The 19,775-nt window shown below is 50.8% G+C and overlaps 1 protein-coding gene across 1 annotated transcript in view; it reads left to right on the top strand.

Moving 5' to 3' along the window:
• Nucleotides 1-5,134: 5,134 nt before the first annotated feature.
• Nucleotides 5,135-19,775, top strand: part of JADE2 (jade family PHD finger 2) — a 68,682-nt gene continuing 54,041 nt past the window's right edge. Inside the window, 4 exon segments of the mRNA XM_021549502.3 lie at nt 5,135-5,212; nt 5,215-5,316; nt 8,928-8,985; nt 11,349-11,434. Coding sequence (XP_021405177.2) covers nt 5,135-5,212; nt 5,215-5,316; nt 8,928-8,985; nt 11,349-11,434 — 324 coding nt within the window.

Below are 19,775 nucleotides of genomic sequence, written 5' to 3'. Positions count from 1 at the left end.
CTGCGTTTTCGGAGCATTTAACATGATACAGCACTTCATACGTGCAAGCACAGCACCCACTGCTTCCAGCTGCACAAAGATGGATGTCAGCAATTCAGGCTAAAGGCTTCCAGCCACGCACCACAGTGTGGGCAATGCAGCCATCAGCAGCCAAAAGTTTGGGTTAATGACTTGTAGTGTTACATAGCCTGTGGCAAGGGCACAGAAAGAATCTGAGTCTTTGGGAGAGTTTTATCCTTCTGTCACAGTCTGCCTGTGTCTTGCAGCCCGTGCATGGCTCCTTGGGCAGTCTTTGGTTATTCAGGTAAGATGAGAATCTGGCCAAAATTTGTTTCCTTTCTGACTTACAGAGCAGATCCGTGCTGTGCAGGTGGCACAGGGAAATCAGATTGTGACACTGTAACTGAGAACTGCATTAGAGTAAGTGTGCACAAGAAAATCTCCAGAAATTGGTATGGAATGCCTCACTTTGGACATTTTTCATGTCCAGACCAGGTAACACAGTCACCTTCACAATATCCCTTAAGGCAGACTGTGCTGTAGATGAGGTGGGATCTGTAGGTGAAGTCCTGTCCAGATCTTAAAGACAGGGGCTGTGCTCATGAATCCCATTGCTCTTGTAATCCAAGGAAACACTTTTTAGTCAGTAGCTGATGTTCCTGTTCCCTGGGGGGCTGCTGAGAGGGCTCTGAGCACCTGAAGCAGCAGGTGCCCTAAGAGCAACATTTTGAGATATTTCAGCTGCCAGAACTGGGCATGTTTACTGCTATGTAGTGAACTGCTCTCCAAAACCCAGTAACATGACTAATTTGGGTGGATTTATCTAAAGGACCATAAAAGGCTGCTTCATGCCAAATTTCAAGACCCTGTTTTCAGTGTTAGTCCTAAGAACCACAGAAAGCTCAAGAATTACCAAAGCGATGCTCTTATCCTACTCTGCTGTCATCCTTGGAAGTGTGAAAGGACTTGGAACGTTTGGAAAATATCCAGCCCAGGCTGCCAAGGCAGAAAGTTACAACCGAATTCATTCAAGTTTGGTAATTTATAAGAAGCCACAACAGGGATGTAAGCTGGGGAGCATCTGGCTATTGTAGCTCTGGTTCCTAATGGTTTATAATTGGTAATTCGCAGGTTTAGGGCTGACCAGCTTAATGAATCGAAAGGGATGATGGCAGATTGTCATTGAAAGACAGTCTTTAACTTGAATTTTAATCTTCTGCAGCAATGGTTTAAAACAGTGCAAGCCAACTTCTGCAGGGCCCCTGGGAGTTGGGGTAGATGTATGCTGCACATCCAATTATTATTATGATGATTTTAATTTAAGAAGCCGTTTCTATCCCAAAAGCACTGCTGTCGTTTTTAATCCTAAGGAAAACAGCTGGCAACAGGCAGCCCTGAACCACCCAGAGCCCGAAACACTCGTCTGGGGAGGGTCACTCCGTGCGGAGTTGCGCGGCAGCCGCGCCGCTCCGCACCTCTCCGCGGAAACTCTGGGAAGTTTTTTTGGGGAACACACACATACAGACACACGCACGGGTCGGGGGGGGCTCTCCTGTTGCGGTCGCATCCCCAGCCCCGCCGTTCCTCGCCCCTCCGGACCGGCCGCGGTGCCGGCGCGGAGGCTCCGCGTCCCCCCCCGCGGTTCCCACGCCCCGCGCCCGCGGAACTTCGCTGCGCGGGTGCGGGAGGGAGGGAGCAGCTCCGCACCGCGGCCCCCGCCCCGCGATGGGCAAGAGCCGTCTTTTTGACGCAGGAGAAATGGCAAATTTTAAGTACGTCATTAATATGGCGCCAAAACCCTTTTTTTTTTTTTTTTTTTTTTAAGTATAAGCTTATTTTTTTATTATTTATTTTTTTTTTTTTAAGCTTGGCGAAGCCGCCCCGTGTACGCGTGTGCACGGCGCGGAGAGGGGGAGCGGGCGGGGTGGGGGGGGGCGGAGAGCGTGAGTGTGTGCGAGTGTGAGTGCGTGTGCAGGGCCGGGCTGCGGGGCGCCGGGGCTGCGGGCAGCGGCGCTGGGGCTCCGGGCAGCGCCATGGGGCCCCGGCGGCCGGCGGGGGGGTGACGCGGGGCGGGCGGCGGCGGCGGCGGCGCGGCCCGCCATGGGACCCGCGCTGCCCGCACCTGGCCCTGCCGCGGCGCCCGGCGAGGGGAAAAGGCGAAGAAATTGAAGAATTTGGGGCGGCCGAGGCGGGGTGGGGGGTGGGGGGGGGGGGGTGGAAGCACCGCCACCATTATCCGTCCCCGCTCCGAAAGTCGCTTCCCCGCCTCCCTGCCGGAGCCGGAGCCCGGGCGGCGGCGGGGCGCGGAGCGCCGGAGGAAGTGCGGGGTGAAAAAGAAAGAGAAACAGGCGGGCAGGGCTCGCCCGGCCGCGGCGGAGCGGCCATCTCGGCTGGGAGCGGGACCGCATCCATGGAGTTACCGGGCGGGCTCTCCTAAGGAGGGCCCGGGCGGCGCGGCCCTGGCAATGACACCGGATTGAGCCGCCGAGGGGGCTCTCCCGGCCGGGGACTGCGGGAGCATCCCCCGCCCCCGCCTCCTCCCGCCTGTCACCCCAGAGACCGGCGCAACTCCGGGCGGACACTCCTGGCCAAGGTAAAGGCTCGGCGGGGTGGCGGCGGGAGCGGGCTGGGTTTGCAGCGGATGGTTATTTTGCAGCTCCCCCTGCTTTTGCTGTACATACGTCTTTTTTTTTTTTTTTAATTTTTTTATTTATTTTTTTCCTCTCCCTCCCCCGGCTGCCGGGCGGGGGATGTGCAGCATTCCCGGGGCGGATGGCGCACGGTGGTCACTCTGCTTTGGAAGTGCGGGAGGGAGGCGGCGGGGACGTAAACAAGAACTTTTCAAGGCTCGGTTCGCCGCTTCGCCCCTTTATTCCCCGAATTAATGACTGCGGCAGCGGCCCCGCGCCCTGCCCTGCCCGCCGGGAGGGGAGGGGACGCCCCGCGGCGCTCGGGCGGGCGGCGGGGGCTCGGCGGGCGGCAGCGCGGGGCCGGGCGGCGCGCTCGGCGGCGGAGGGGCCGCGGGCGCGGAGCGCTGCGCGGGGCCGGGATGGCGGTGCCCGGGGGCGTGGCGGCTGCCGGCTCCCGCCTGCCCTCCCCTTCCTCCCCCCTTCCCTCCCCACCGCGGGGCTTTCCCCGCCGCCTTCCCTCGCCGCTGCGTCCCGGGGCTGCCGAGCCCGGAGGCACCGCCGCTCCCCCCGCGGCATCACCCGCGCTCGGGGACATCCCGCGTCCCCCCGCGCCGCTGTCCCCCCGGGCCGCCCCTCCTTCTCTCCCCGGCCACCTGCCCCCTCCCCAGGCTCTCCCCTGCATCCTTCGGGGAAGCGGCGCCCCCGCCGCGCTCCTGCCCCTTCCCCACCTGCCGAGCCGCTCCCGGTCGGGTGCGGGGCTGGGAGCGCCCCCCGGCTGCCCCGCGCCCGGGGTGGGAGCAGCGAGCTGCAAGTTGGGAAGCGCTGGAAAGGCGGGAGGCTGCTGGATTGTCAACCTCGATCGCAATTAGGGGAAAATAAAATTCTCCATACCTATGCATTTTGAGCGCTTTTCGAGTGGGAAGAGAAGGATGGCATGGCATTTACAGGGAAAATTTTCAGTGCCTTTCTCAGCCCCCACAGTGAAAATTATTTTGAAGGGCTGAAGCCAGGATCTTCCGACCGACCGCTTGGACAGTTCCAAGAGGAGGTTTTGCTTGGGGGAAAAAAAACCCAATTATCTGATCTCAGCCTTCTCGGGAGTAAGGAGCCCAGCTTTTAGGAATGGTGTTTGACCTTTAAGCATTTATTGGCTACTGGGGTTAAAATAAGCTTGAGATAGGAGTAAAAATAGCTTGCAGAAAGGTTAAATCGAAGGTTAAATTTGTTTTTCTTAAGAAAATTGAGCAGATGTTCAAAAATGTAGGCTTGGAGCAAAGGATGAAGGGTACATGTTAGGAGGTCTGTGGGCAAGGAGATGCAATTCCTTTAAACTATTGATGGCTGCCGATAGTGTTTGACACCCAAGTTCTGAAAGTGGGTGGGTGGGTGGTCCTTCAGACCAGGTCTAGTTTTTACCTTTCTGTGGGTTTTCATCTTTCACAAAGACTGGAGTGTCTGTAGCTCCTGTTGATTTCCTCTGAGTTTTTGATACTCAGGAGACCTGCAGGATGGGGCAGCTGGCTGTGGGTGTGGAGCTGTGCCTGGTGTCCCTTCTCATGCCCTGTGTCCCTGCCTGCACCTTCCCCCAGGAAGGCAGGGGTGGCCCCAGTGCCCTCAGTAACCTTTCTGATTACCTGTGCTCTGTCTGGGCTCGCTAAAGAAAAAGTAGATAATTATAAGGTAACGAGTTAGGAGAGACAAGTAAAGTTATAAATGTGAGTAGTCAAGAAAAAAAGCCCCTCGTAGGTGTGGAGAAAGGCAAAGCACAGGAAGTAAGAGAGGGCTTGTTTTGTTTTAAATTGTAATGAGATTAAATTTTGCCCCGGGGAGCCAAGACAGCAGCGTTGGTGTGGAGGAGAGGAGGGATGGCTTGCTCCTCACCTGGGCACCTGAGCTTTTGCTGGAAAGCTGGGGCTGGCAGCAGCCTGTAGAGGAGGCGAGGGACAGACGAGCCCCGGCAGGCAGGGGCAGGCTCCTGCTGCCCAAAAAATGGTTGTTCTAGGTACCAGGATCCTGCTCTTTAGCATTTATGCTTTGCAGGTTTACCAGCGAGGTCAGAAAAACTTCTCCCAGATGTAAGGGCTGAGCACCACGATTTGCTGTAGGTCTTGTTGGCCCCGCTGCTGTGCATCCTTTGGTCCAAAAGTTTGTCCTATTACTATGAAGTTGGGGCTGTGCCAATTTGGGGGATGCTGCTGCTCTCTCAGAGCCTCCTGTAGCAGCGCTTGGCTCCAGAATTTGTTCTTGGGAAAAGGCAATGGGACGAGGACAGCCCTCCCACGGTGTACTGACGGGGCTGTTCCAGCCCTCCACCCTTTTTATTACACTTTCTAACAACTGGCCGGTGTTCCTAGACAGAGGGAAGAGCACGCTGGAGGCAGAGGGGAGCGCCGGGAGCAGCCCCGGCTCGGTGGCGGCGGCGGGCGCAGGTGCCGGCGCGGCTCCGGGACGGGGTCCCCGGCGGGGTCGGTGGCCGGAGCCGTGTGCGTGCCGCTGGGGGCACTATGTTCTGTTTGTGTTCCTATTTCTGGGCTGGAAGAACAAACAGGGAAGTGGTTTTTCTGCAGTCTCATTGCAGCTCACAAACAGAGCACATCATTCAGCCGGTGTTGCTCACAGCGTCAGAGGTGACGGCGCGGGGACCGAGCGCGGCGCATCCCTCAACCTGCGGGGAGGCTGGGAAGAGGTGATGACCAAATACTTATCTTTTTTTTTTTTTTCTGCAACTTATGCAGGTTTCTGATGCCTGTTCCCTGTGGAAATGAGGAGCACAGGCATGTATGAATTTCTCTGTTTGCTTGCCACAGTTCAGAATGGTTCGTTCTTGGAAGCAGTGGAAACAGCCTCTGCATAGGGTGCTGGGATGCCACTAAAAATCTCCATATCGCACATGGAGTTGGTGTGCAGAAGAGTTTGCAGGGAGCTGGGAAACATCAGGGGGTTCTCCAGAGCACAGGGCTGGTGGAGGAGGGGTCTGCAGAGAAAGATTTCTGTGCTAGCTGAAGGCTGGATGAGGCATTTCGGTTTAGTGTGGATGGGAGCGGGTGCCTGTCCCTGGCAGTGTGCCCTGTTGAGCTCAGGATGTGGGCACAGGCATCTCTGTGTGCCAGCAGTAGTTGCCTTCACCTCTCCCAGGTTGCATGGACTGGGCAAAATTGCATTCCCAAGAGATCCTCTCCAACCTTCCCCTGCTGTGAGGCAGGACCAGCCAGCCTCAGGCCATCATCTCCATTTTAACACCAATCGTGGTGCTAATTTGTCCAAGGACATAGATTTACATTTGTTTAGGCTGATGAAGGGCCATCATCTTCTATCTGCCTTCCTCAGCTTTGAACAAAGGCAATGCTAAACATGTGTTGGTTTGCAAGCAGTTCAGTTTTTGGATTCCAGGCATTAACCAGGGCTATGCCTGTGGATTTGAGTTGCAGACACTTCAGGGGGATGTTCATTTGTTTATAAAAGAAACCCACATCTGTTTCTGTTTGAATTTTTTAAGCAAGCCTACATAGAAACCTTTCACTTGGTTTCTGGCTCTGTAAAAACTAGATTTTGGGCCAAGTTTGACCTAACAGTGACCTTTTCAAAGTATTACAAATTTTTTTGGTATTTGTTTATTACTTTATTAATGATGCCATGTGGGGAATGGGTCAGTTAAAGGTGAAATTAACTTCTAATGTAAACAAAAGATTAATTTTGGAGCAGAGACGATATTTTGTGGGTGACTTAATTTGCTCAGTAGTTCACCAGCTGAATTGCTCCTGAGAGCTCCAGCCCTGGGAGGGATGTGGGCAGTGAGTCCTCCCCACCCCCCAGCCACCTCCCCGCGGGTGCCAAAAGGGTGGTAGAAGCTCAGCCACCATCAGACTTTATAACTCTGGGATGCAGATGGGGAAATGGCCCAATTACCCTTCTACAGTAAATTCCTCTCTTTAGTGCCATGCGGTTTACTACTGTTCGGCTGCTCAAGATGAGTCCCTCAGAAAACAGGATCTTAGCAGGGCTTGGAAAGTAACAATTTTCTGGAATGACCTGGTTTTGGCCAAAACTTTTGCTTCTTTCAGGCACACAGTTCCTTGTGTGTCATCCCCTGCCCAGCCTTTCAGTGCTGCTGTTCAGAGATGTCCGTACTTTGCTCAAGCCAGAATTCCATTCACAAATTTAATGCAGTTTGGTTTGGAGGATGCTGTCTTGCATCCTGCCAAACAGTGGCAAAATGATTTACTGAAGTACAGATGCTATTTTTACCTGCAATGTGAACCACTTCTGTATGTGAACATCAATCCATCTTGTTACATAGTGAGTGTGTTAATTCGGTAGGCAGCTGTAGGGCAGCAGCAGGATGCAGGGACCAAGTTCAGTGAGAGGGATGATCAGTGCATCTCCTCATACACATCAGCCAAAACCAGTGCCAGCCTCCTGCTACCTGTGCTGAGCATTGGTTGCAAACCTTTTTCCCTGCCTTGGAAGGAAAGTGATGTCAGTGATGCTGCCTTGCTGTAAAAGCAAAGATGAGAAACCTGGGAAATCTCCCTGGCTATCAGTAGCATTCCTTTGCTTCACCTCAGGTAGTTTTTTTCCCTCCTCTTGGTTTTGGCTTATTTAATCTCTGTGATTAGGAGCTCCAGAATCAATAAAAGTATTGCTCTATCTTTGTGCTCCAAATGTCTGTTTGTCACTTCAGACCAGTAGGAACCAGTTTAAAAGGTTGAGGTAGGATTTTCACTAAAAGTAAGTAACTTGCAGTTAGAGCTATCTTCAATTTCATTTCCCCCAAGCAAAATCTAATGGCTATTTGGAACAAGGCTGTTTTAATAACATCTGTTTCCCCTTCAATCACCAGGGGAAAAGTACTGATATTGCCAAATTCTTAGGGAGTTTTAAGTCACATTTTGACAGGGCAATGCCTTACCACAACACTGATAGTTAAAATGTTTAGGATATTTTGTAGTATTTTCCTTTATAATGCTGTGATAGCACATATATTGTAAAACACAGCTGTTACAAGGTTTTTATATGCTTATGTGGAACATTTCCTGATGTCTGGGGGAAAATGTCATGCTCTAGCTTGCTATCCCAGTCTGTGTGCTGCTTGTACCTGCTGCAACCAAACCACACAAACCAAGTGTTTCATTATCATTCCCACTTACCATTTGTGGAATAATAGTGAGTATGACATATGAACACATTCAGATTCTTCGAAAATATCTGAGAAAGTACTGGGAAGATTTCAATGAGGTTAAGACTGTTTTCTGTGGATGTGTTTTGGCTTACAGACTGTTGCATAGCTGTCTGGTCCACAGGCAGCCTTTTCTATCCAGAGCTGCCCAAGCCCTGTATTGGGGGCCATGTTGATCAGCCAGCCACATTGGTAAAATTGGGATTTTCAAAAGTTAAAATACCTTTCTTCTTTCTTTTCCTGAAGCACCTACTTTGAATTCCAAGTGCTTGGTTCCCAAGGGTCGGGTTCAGGAGAACCTGATGATTCCAAGCGCTCCTGTGGCTTGTTCAAAGTCTCAAAGCAAATCAGCTGAGCGTGAACCGGGTCTCCTCATCAGTGCAGTGGTACCTGCTGCTGTGATTTTGGCTCTGAGAGGATGGAGAAATCACGGCAGCTGTGCAGAAGCCACTCGCCCACCCCTGGGAGCTCTGGTGCCAGGGGGAGCTCGGGCAGGGCAGTGCACAGTGATGGGAGGTGCTTCCTGTGACTGATACTCCCGATGCCTTCAAAGAAGCAGACGGGGCTGAATGGGAAGATGAGTCAGAGGGTAAAACCCCAGGCTGTGGTACTCAGGAGTTCTCTTCAGCTCTGGGATGCTCGTACTTCCCCCTGCAGACATACCGAGAGTGTGCAGTTTCTGTTCTTCTGTCTTCACATTTCTTCACTTTGCAGCTGGGACAGGTGGTTCCCAGGACATTTTTCTCCCATCCAACAGCACCAGGGCATCCTCCAGTCTGTTGGAGCTTCTTCCCTTGACAGTGCTCTTGCAGAGGAAGAGACATTCGGATGCAAATCTTGCACAGACAAATTTCCATGCAAAACTGCGTGATCCAAATGCACCCACTGTAACTACTGGGATCGGGAAAAGCTGGTAGAAAGACAATTAAAGTTTTTTAAAAAATCTGTGAGAATTGTTTTGTTGCATTTTTTTTTTCAGCCTCTGGGTAGTTGTCTGTCCTGAGGGTAAGGACTGACTGGTACTGGGATAAGAAGATGTGTGGATATTCATATAGCAGTGCTTTGGTGCTGGGATGAGTTTTCTGGACATGAAGTGTAATGTTCAATTTCTTTTATTACAGATGGAAGAAAAACGACGCAAGTACTCCATCAGCAGTGATAACTCGGACACCACTGACAGTAAGACTTTTAATTCAAAGCTTTGATCAAGATTCACCTCCAGCAGTCAAAATTCTTGAATAATTACTTTACAAAGAGTGGAGGAAGCTACATTTACTGGGAAGTCTCTGCACAATGAATAGCATACAGGGCTGGGTTTGTCAGAAATGCAGCAACAAGCTGATACCAATTTATTTAAACACTTGGCTGTGGCTCCTCTTAACTGATGAGTGTCTCCCTCGTGTGAGGAGAGCTGCTGAGTGCAGATCTGCTAATGAAGCAGCACCCTTCGTAGATGAGTTGTCCTTTCCTGTGAGGTGTAGCCTGAGACTAGTTTGCTCTTGATTTGGGTTGTACCAGGTGAAAGGGAAGTTTTTACTGGAGTCAGAGTAAAACTGGAGCCGCATTGTTCCCTTCTTGCAAACTGAAGAGTGATGTGGGAAAAGGGATAAGGCTCAAGCCAGCAAAACTTACAAGCCCACGCTTGCTTTTCAACATCTTCCTCACTTCATCCTCATTCAGGAAGGCACAGTGTCCAACAATAAACATGTGCAAATGTGCTGAATTTTAGCTATTAATAGGAGCACTCTCCTCTCCCACTTATCCCAGGGTTTCACCCACTGCAGACATACCGCAGTGCCTCGGTGTTCAGTACCCTCAAGGCACCAGCCTAATCCCTTGTCTGGACTCTGGAGTTTCTTACTAGTTGCTCTTGGTTTCTTACAAATGTCACAGTAATTTCATCTGGGCCATGCTGGGAATTTTCTCTCCACACTTTACAGGATCTGGCTGCTGGATATCCGAGAACGAAAGGGACTTTACTAAAGACACTAAACTTCTGGGCTTTTTCCTAACAGGATGATGGAGAGATTACAGGGGGTTATGGAAAGGCTGATCTTGCTGGGTTTGGCTGCTGTTCCCACAGCTTCAGCCAAAAAAATTGTCAGTGTGAGTGGTGTTTGCACCACGAGCGCCGACGGGAACCTGCTGTCCGGCTGCCAGCAGGGACCCCCATCCTGCTGGAGCCCAGGGGGCCTGGGGGCTGAGCTGTGCCTACAGAAAGTGTCAACACCCTCACTTCTCGTAAAATGAAACATCTCTATCTCAGAAAGGGGTTTGTTTTGGAAGCCTTGCTCTGAACTTCCCGTCTCCTAATCCCCAGATGCTCAAAGGCTTATGGCGCCGAGCTGTGCTCGCTGCCTTCACTGCCTTTCGGGGGTAAGGCATCTTTAATCATGGTATTAAACAACGTGGCCTTATCTCTATGGGGCTTGGATATTTATGCTCCAGGTGATATCTAAGCTTTTGACAAATGCTCTCCTGCAGGATAATTGTAAACAGAGTGGTGACCTTCTTTTCCATGCCTCTGCCAAGAAAGGGTAGTTGTGGTGTGTTATCCAAGCCTGTAGAGCTGTAGCATCACATTGTAGCTTGAGAAGAGGGGGCAAGGTGGAAATTAGTGGCTGATCTCTCCATGAAAGTTGTGGAGCTGTTGCTGCTGCACTCCTTGGAGCAGCTTGCTGAGTAAAGCAGCGTGTCCGTGGGGCTGCAGCCTAGGGGTGTCTGCTCTGGGCTTGTCTACACAGTCCTGTTATTCTCTGAAGTGTTATAAAGAATTTCATTTGTATGGAACCCTCTTTAATAATATCTGGCCTGCAGCTTCAAAAAACAAGCTGTATTTTGGGACCCGGTGATGCCCCTTCACTTAATTTTGTGAAGTACAAGAAAGTGCACTGCAGGTAAAGAATACAAGTGGAGCTGGTGCCTCTTCCCCTGCCAGGAAAAGTAGGCATGTAAAATTTACCTGGGCTCAGCTGCCTGAGCTGGTGGAAGAACAGTTTCCCACTGCAGTGGTACCACAGCTCTGAATCAGCTCAGCTCCTGGCTTCGTAGTGTTTGGATGTTGTTAATGTGCACAGTGTTGTTTCCTCCTATTTAGCCCTCCAAGGATAAAATCAGTGTTAAATAGGCCTATTGATAGTTATTTTGTTGCAACCTCACAGAAACATTTTTATATCCTGGAATATGGAGGGCTTCTTGTACAGAAGACTGAACTGTCATCATTATTATACACAAATTCCAATGATCAGTTTGTTATTTATTAATAACAAATCCAGTCTTACATTTAAGTGATAATGACACAAATGGGTTGGAAATAAAGATCAGTAATGTATGGTCCCAGTACATTTCAGGCTTTAGCTACTTTTCCCTTTCGGGGTGGCAGCAGTGGTGATGATACTGCACCAAAAAAGAGTCACGTCAAGGTGTTATCCCATCTTAGTGCTGACCCCAAGTGTTGGCTGAGGCTGGAGCTGTGGGGCTGGTGAGGTAAGGAAAAGCTTTAACTCTTTCCCAGGTAACCTGTCTCTGTTGCCTTGTTGCAGGTCACACCACATCCACCTCCAGATGCTCCAAAATTCCGAATACCAAATCCCCCTGGTCACGGCAGAAGGAGAAGAAGCCCTCTGAGGTACGTGGGCTTTTAGGCTTTTCCCAAAGGAGAGTTTTCCCATGGGACTGCACTTGCCCAGATGTGTCAACCAGCATGCCCATGGCTGTCTGTGGGCAATGGGTGCCAGGACAAGGCATCCCTGAGAAGCCAGAGCCCGTGGTGCAGAGCCACAGCTCCCAACAGCACTGTCAGCCCCAGCTCCCCTGGGGAGGGAGCTGGTGGGGACACACAGTGAGCATCTCTGGTGGAGGGGGGGTCCTTGTGCCCACTCCATCCTATTGAGGCAAATAGAGAAGTTTGGTGGGACTGGGAGATCCTATAGTATTGGGTGTCTGCATACCAAGATTCCCTGGTTTGGGTGCCCTCCTGGGTGCCCTTTCATTAATGGCACACGTCACAGCACTGATGGCAGGGGAGGATGATGTGAAGACTCCTCCCCATGAGCAAGTGGGAGGCACGGAGAGCTGTGAAATGAGAGCCAGCACAGCTGAGTTGCAGGTTGTGCTGTGTTGGTTTCCCCCTGTCATGGGGCTCAGCACGTTAAGCTGAGGCCATCAGTGTCTGACCTTGCTGCAGGGTTTCCCCTCGCTGGTGTGGGCAGTGATGCCCATTCTGGGGACACTGCCCAGGTTCACCTGCTGGCTCTGCAGTGCAGGGTCTGGGCCTCGGGTGGGAGGAGCTGTTTGTCCCCAGGACTGTGTTGGAAGGGGTGGTGCTGTGTCCTGTTTTCCTTTTGTGCCTCGGATACATTTCCACTAGCCATGGAAACTATACCAGGCATGAGCTGCTGTTGTAGCAACCGCAGTGTTTGGCAGTGGTCATCTTCATTTCAGCAGCAGCCTGAGCAAAGCCAGAGGGACATTGTTCTCACATTCCCTTCCCTCTGGACTGGGGTCTGGAGTCAAACAGTGCTAAGTTTAGAAGCAGATGAAGCTGGCATGGCTCATGTGAACTCCCCATTTCACCTCTCCTGACGCTGTGGCCTGGTGAGCACAAACCTCTGTAACATCCTCCTTTTGCATCAAGCTGAGTAGAGATTTTGAGGTTTTCCTGTGGTCACTGCCTGAATTACAGCTGCACTTGGTTCTTACTGCTCTGTTGGGTTTACATTGAAATATCTGTGTTGGCAAAGGATACAGGCTGAAAGAGTCGAAGTTATTTGTGCCTTGGGTAAAGAGAGGGACTGGAAAGCTGTTACTACCAGCTGAGTTAGTTGGAAATACTCCAGAGAGCAAGAACCAGGGGTGCAGATGTCACCGACTGCTAACAAGGCTGTTGGAAAATTGAATATTAGCACTGGTAATGTTGGCTTTTAGTTATAGAAGTGTCTCTCAGTGTGGGTGCAGGGGAGATTTCTGTGAGCTGAATCCTTCTTTGGAAAGTGAAGCATTTTGGGCATCTCCTCCTCCTGTGGCACTGTTACCCCTCTCTGAAATAACTGCCCATCCCTGTGCCTGATGTGTCCGTAAAGGCCTTGGGTGAGCCCTTTAGGTGCTGTCAGGAGTCCCTGCCACAGAGATGCCTCATGTTAGAGGATGTGACTCATGTCACAACAGTGTCATAGGTGCCACCCTGCTGCTGCTCAGTAAAATCCTTCTCCAAGAGTTGGGACATCTTCTTTCTGCCTCACTGGTGCAGACACATTTCTGTCTTTAATATGAGCTAGTTTAGTCAGCCATCTAGGATTTTACCTGGCTGCTACTGAATATAAGTACCAAGGTTTCAAGTGAAAATGCTTCTGGACTTGATGAAGTGTGGCAAGAGATGGATCCAAGTGGCTGCTCTACAGCAGCTGGAGTGAAAACTAGATATTAGTCCATGGCACCTGGGGAGACATCAGATGCCTGCAGAGGGCTCCTCCCTCTGCTTTATTATCCCCTGAGGAGGGCTCTCAGTGAAATGTAGCTGTGGAACAGATAAAGTGGAGCAGAAGCTGAACAGTGCCCAGCTTAGCAACAGTTGGGACAGAAAGTGAACCTCTGTGGCTTATGTGAACTGAGACTCTAGGGGAATTTGGGGAGGCGATGTGTGATTACTCAAGCTGGAGTTTGGCCAGGATGCTCAAGCTGACAAACCATCTTTTACAAAAGCATGGTGGGCACACAAGCAGATGGAACAGTCCAGATCTCAGCTGTGCTCCTCTCACTGTGCATTGCCCCTGCACTTGCTGGTGTCTGGGTCTGCTGGAAATCAGCACCAGCTGACACTCAGGGGTCAGGAGATGGTTGGAGGTGGAGAGAGTATCACCCCAAGACCTGCAGCAGTGCAGGGAGATGGTTTGGAGATCACTCAAGTGTGAATTTCCTCTCCAACAGCATGTTCTAAACTTCTACATGAGTGACCCAACTTTTGCTCTTCCTGTGAGCACCCATGAACGTGTCTGGTCCAAACACTGCGGGGTTTGGCACATCCTCCCAGGAACACTGGGAGATTTCAGGCATGGACTGTGATAGGCATCATGTCCTGTTGGAGCAATACTGAGAAATGTGAAACACAAACTGCACCACTATCAAACTACTTCACATGAAATAGTGAATCACCTTTCCTTTTGTCCATCCTTCTGAGGATGGATGTTGATCTCATCATCACTGACAGATAGAAACCACAGGAGAATAATGGGGAGAGCAGGATGAATGCATGATCAGATACTGAACCCCCAATATCTGGACACGTATTTTCAGAGGATAACTCAAACTCGAGGTTTTCACATTGTAGCTTTATCAAGAGCTGCAGTGGGTGCAGGCCTGTCTTGAGGGAAGGCCATGCTGGAGGATGGGCTGGGGAAATGGCATTCGTGTGTGTGGACCCACCAACCTGTCCTGCCCTTCTCCAAGTCATGTCCCCATTTCTCTGGGAGCTGCTGTCCCAGAGAAACACATATTCCTCCTGACAACTGGGCAGGGGATAAAAAAATAGAAAGCAATAGTGTTACATAGTTATTAGTCAGGTCAGGGGGTGATGTTTATTATGAAAGACTCTGTGAGAAGGGATTAACTATACACATTAAAAACCATCGGATACAAGGCATCTGGAAAAACAAGCTTCTTAACATGGAAAAGTACTGAGCTGTTTGTAAACATCCGCAAAGGGGCCATTGCCAGGGAGGGTGATTATATTTATCTGTGCCTGTCACGGGGCTCTGCCCGGGCTCTTTCCTGACTGTCCCAGGCACCAGGCCTCTGTCTTGGCTCTCTCCCTGGCAGAGGTGACAGTCGTCCTTCCCTGCCCCTTGCCTGGGCAGCAGAGCCTTCAAGGCTAAAACCTGATGCTGATGGTGCCCTGGGCTGCACTGCCTTGCCTGAAGGCAGAGGGTGAACGTGGGCAGTTGCCAACAGCTTCTTGCATCTGCAGCGATAGCAGTACCAATCTGGTGATTTTAATTAATCTCATTAGTGCTCGTTTGTCTCTTAACTTGTCTGCAAATGGAGCGTGGTGGCTGGTACCCATCTCCCCAGGTCCCTGTGAGGAGTTGCTGGTCGTGCTCCCCACCCTGGGAGCTGGAAGGAGGGGATGCTCGCTCAGGTTATCCCTGCCATAGATCTGAGTCTGCAGCATGGAGTAACACATGCCTGAAGCACAGATTTCTGCTTCTGTTAGTGGCACATTAGTGCAATCCTGCCCCCGGCTGTAGAGCTGCTGGGGATGTGAGCACGAGCCTCGCTGGTTTGACTGCAGCCTTTAAGCCTCTCTCCTGTTCCTGACAGGGAACAGTTGTCAGTGTCTAAGGAGAGAATCTAAGAACAAGGCAAGTGTGTAATGATAGTCTCTGGTTCTATCTGCCAGCTCCCAGCCATCAGCAGCCCAGGGACTCCCTCGGATGCTGCCTCTGAGTCACTGCCGTAGCTGCTATGTTAGTCATTGCCTCCAGAGCTATTTGAGATCCACGGTGCTCACCTGCACTGCTGGAATATCTTTTGGAGGGACAAAAGCCTGCTTTTTTTGTGCAGAACACCTGCCTGCCAGCCCTCCTGCCATCCTTTCTCAGCTGAAGAGCCCTGTGCAGTCTGGGCTGTGCTGTGCAGGTGCTGCTCATCCCACCGGACATCCTCGCTGCCTTTCTCCCTCACTCAGGACCTTTGGGAGGCGAGGGGACTGCAGCTGCAGGCTGGGCTCAGGATGAAGGGGAAACCACAAATTTATACAATTTACATTATTTTCTGCTTGCCTTGTTTAGATATTACTTCCGTGTTTTGAAAGGTGCCTTTTTTTATCTCTTTACGAGGATTTAACTCTTTTCCCTTCTAAAAAGTAATTCTTATTGCATTGGATCATGTTTTTTTTCTTCCTGCATTAGGTATATAATGACCCAGTGCAGTGGGAATTAATTCTTATACTCTCCTGTGCTTGGAGAAGAGCTTTAATGGATGTAGCCAAGCAAGACTGGACATGCTTTTATGGGGCTGGATGGGGAGAAAATCCCTCACTGTTGAAAGGTTTGACTGTAGTTTGGCTTTGTCAGTTTTCCCTTGCCAGCATGGGGATAACAGATTAAAACCATTGTCTTCTGAATGCTGAGAAGGGCTGGACAAAAATGCTTCTTGTTCCTATTTTGAGTTCTGTTGTTCATTGAATCTTTAACATCCAGCATTTCCAGAGGAAACAAGACTAGATGAAGAGATAGGAAGCTGGCTCCCCAAATGGACATGGGAGTTCAGGATTTCTTCCCCCACAGGCAGATAATATCTGTTTGCAAACACACTACTGGCATTACCACATTTCAAAACCTTGCTACTGAGTATCAACTCTTCTCATTTTGTAAAGGGTTGGAAAAATGTGATGGAACAGCAGGGATGTAGGACTGGGAGGTCCAGAGGGGAGTGGGGTGGGGCAGCCAGGGCTGCACCGACAGGGGTGCCATCTCGAGCTGATATCAAGACAGTTTGTACAACCAAAACCTATTCTCAGGGCTCCCATTGTTCCCGTTGTTTTCTCTTTCTCTAAAAATCCTTGTGACTCATGAGCTATAACAAACAATTTTATGCTTGAGAGAGTGAAGGGCTAAGAGAGCTGGCTGCAATGAGGAGAGAGTCCTGTGCATGAGGCAGCTGGAGACTTCCCTGGTCCCAGTGTGGATGGAGGCAGGTGGTTATGGCTGGGAGTATGCAGGAGTCAGCTGCCAGGACTGCAGTCAGGCAGGGAAAAAAGAGTGTTGAGCCAAAGCCTGAAGGAAACCTGTTATCTCAGTGTCAGGAAGGAGTCCTACACCCTGCCTGCCGTGATCTGCTGCTGCCCCTGCTTGGGAGCAGCTCTCGGAGCACCCACCGCTCCTGCTTGCTGTGGAGGGGTCATCACTGTGAGATACCACGTGGCTGCTGTGGGTGTGAGGGCATCAGGGAGGATTTCAGTTCTGCTGGGTGATGGAGGGAGTGAATTCGAAGGTGAGATCTCGGATGCAGGCTGTGACCATCCCTTCTCACCTCTCCTGCCCACCCTCACCCTAGTGAGCGCTGTTTTCTGCACGCACTTCATTTTGGGCTTCTCTTCTCTTACATTGTACCACTGCTCTGCAGCGTGGAGTGCTTTGGAAAGATATCTTTTTGCTAAACCTTTTAGAGACAGAGATATTATTGTGTATTAAAAAAATGGGATCCCATCCTGGGACTTGAAGGAGGAGGGTCTGAGCTCATTCCTCTACCCCAGGAGCAAGGTCTGAAAGCTCCAAAGTCAGCTGGGTGCAGATGCGGGGGAAAATGTGTGACAGAATTCCTGCCAGCTCAGGAAGCCTGGTGTGCAGGGACCCAGCCTGCTGGAGCCCATCTGTGTTGGGCTGAGCCTCCTGCTCCCTCTGGAGCTGTTTTCTCTCGGGCTGGCTTGCAGCAGGCGCCTGGAGCCGCGTGCCCGTGCCGGGGGTGCCGGGGCCGTGCCGCCTCGCCGGGCGCGCTCGGCTGCACCGGATCCGGCACAGCAGTGCCCGGGCTGGCTGCTGCTCTCAAAGCTAATTAAACCCAGTGCTAGACGAGTGTTTCTTTTCATTTCCAGTTAAAGCCCAAAACAGATCCGGCTCTTTGGCTCGCGCCCAGGAGCTGGTTTCGTACAAGAGGAAAGTCGTTACCACGGGATCCGAGTTTGGTGTTTTCGGGTGGGATATTTGGGGCAAAGGGGATATTTGGCAGGCTCAGAGCTACAGTACAGTCACTGGAAAAGCCAAGTCCTTGACAGAGCACATGGAGTGGGAGCTGAATGGCAGGGAGATTGCTAGCCACTTCATTATGAGGGGTTTGTGAGTGAATCACAGAGCCTAGAAATTGGTGTGAGAATTGCATGGAAAGGTGGTGGAGAGGCTCTCAGAGGGGCTGGATGGTGATGGGGTTGAGAAGGAGGAGAATGCTGGAAAGCAGCACAGCCTGGGAGTCCTTAGCTAAAGGAGGGATGGGGAGCAGCATTTCTGATGCCTCATGGCATTTCCATCGTCCTGCCTGTTGAGGTGAGGCACTCCGTGCCTTGGCATCCCCCAGGGGTATGTGGTTTTCTCTGAGGTTGTCCAGCTGTGGGACAAATTGATGCTGGTCCATGGAGAGCTCCCAGAGATGCCTCACAGGTGTCACAGGGCACAGGGAGAGGCTGCAGGGCTGTGTCCAGTGGGAGAAGCAGCAGTTCCTCACCAAAGTAGAGCAGCTGATCAGGGGCTCAAGGACGAGCCAAAACCAACCCCTGCCTTGCAGGTTTCTGCCATACCTGCAGGAGCATCCTTCCAATGCCAGGCTGATCCAAGTGACACATTGGGATGTAAACATCAGAGGATGTTACATATAATTATCTCAGGGTTTGTTAGGTTTTTTATTATTATTATTTTTGAAAGGTAAAAATAATACAGCTTTTGCTTCAAAATGGCAAATTACAGAAATTACAAGAGTACTGGTGTATTGTTGGGGAGCACCATGGCTGTGGTGTCCCATTGAGTTTTTAGTGGCTGGACTGCCAGGACTGGCCCTACTGGTGAGTCAGTCCAACACCACAAACTGGTGGGCTGCAAGGATGGGGAAGTACTGGGGGTGGGTAGTCCAGGCTTGCCTGGCCTGTGGAATACAAGGGAGATTAAGGTTTTCCTCACATTTCTTTCTTTGCATGGAGTCTGAGGCTGGTGTGGACTCAATGTCCATTTCTTTTGAAAATATGAAGGAAAAAATATCTTGGGATTTTGAAATTTCATGTTCTTTTTCCCTGTCTTTAAATCTGACAGTAACAAAGGGAGAGGCTGGCCCTGGGCACTGGTGTGATGCATCTCTGAGCATCACTAAACCTCCATGAGGTTCCTGAGCAAGCAGAGGTAATAAAGGAGCATCTTGGTTTGGCCTTTCCCATTGCTGGCAGATCGATAGACAATAACTCAGATCCCATTCAGGGCTGAAAGGGAAGGACAGAGCCTGGCCAGGGCTGTGGTGGTGGTGGGGGGAGTGGGTGCAGGGCAGCAGACAATCTGTCAGCTCCCACGGCCGGGGAGAAACAGTAAACACTCCTATTGAGGGAAAATTGCTTGTTTTCTGGTACCCAACTTTCTCTTCATCGCCAGGTCCTCGGTTCATCAGTGCCCAATTTATCCTTTATTTGGTTTTCATAAATAATTCAGAAGAGTTTGAGTAGAATAATTGAGTCTTTTCCCAACCCTAATCCCAGACAATTCAAAACAAAAAGACATTTAGATTACAATTTGAGCGTATTAGCTGTTGGGAGATTTCCAGACAACTGATCTGCTTTCCTTTACAATTTCTGTGCTGTTCTATCATTTCTAAAGTGTTCTGCTTTGATAGTTAATAATTTGAGCATATCCAGTTCTTCATGAAAAGACAGAGGCGTCGCTGTGATAAAGTGCGGGCGCGCGTGCTGCCGTCGGATGGGTGAGCTTATCTGTTTTCCAAGAAGGACTAAATAAATGAAGTAGTGAGATTGCAAATCCAGCCTGCGATGTGCCTTATCTTCAGGGAAATAGATACAATCATGCTTATTTGGCTTAAAATTAAAACTAAGCTTCTATTCTGATGTGAGCTGAAAGGCCAGAAGGGATGAATTTGGGGAAGACTTAATGCAGGAAACCGTGGGCTTGGGATCTGCACTGTGCAGAGGAGAGAAATTTTTCCGAGGGCTGGTCCTGTTGTGCAGGCTCCTCCACCTCCCTCTTCATCAGGAGGAGGAGGGTGGCAGGCCAGGATTTTGACACTGTTCCATGGATGCCCAGCCCTGGTGTTACCCAAAGAGACAGGGCTTGTCACCTCACTGCTCTCATCTGGTGCTGACCTAGCAAAAGAAAATGGTGATTTTTGCTTGGGGTAAGGCTCTGGGAAGTCCACAGCTGCTGTGGGTGCCTGGGGAGGCCTCAGGGCAGGGGAGTGATACAGCTGACCCTCCCAATGGTTGTTTGTCC

The sequence above is a fragment of the Lonchura striata genome, chromosome 15 (assembly GCF_046129695.1).
Source record: "Lonchura striata isolate bLonStr1 chromosome 15, bLonStr1.mat, whole genome shotgun sequence".
Taxonomy (NCBI): domain Eukaryota; kingdom Metazoa; phylum Chordata; class Aves; order Passeriformes; family Estrildidae; genus Lonchura; species Lonchura striata.
This window is presented reverse-complemented; position numbering and strand designations above follow the sequence as displayed.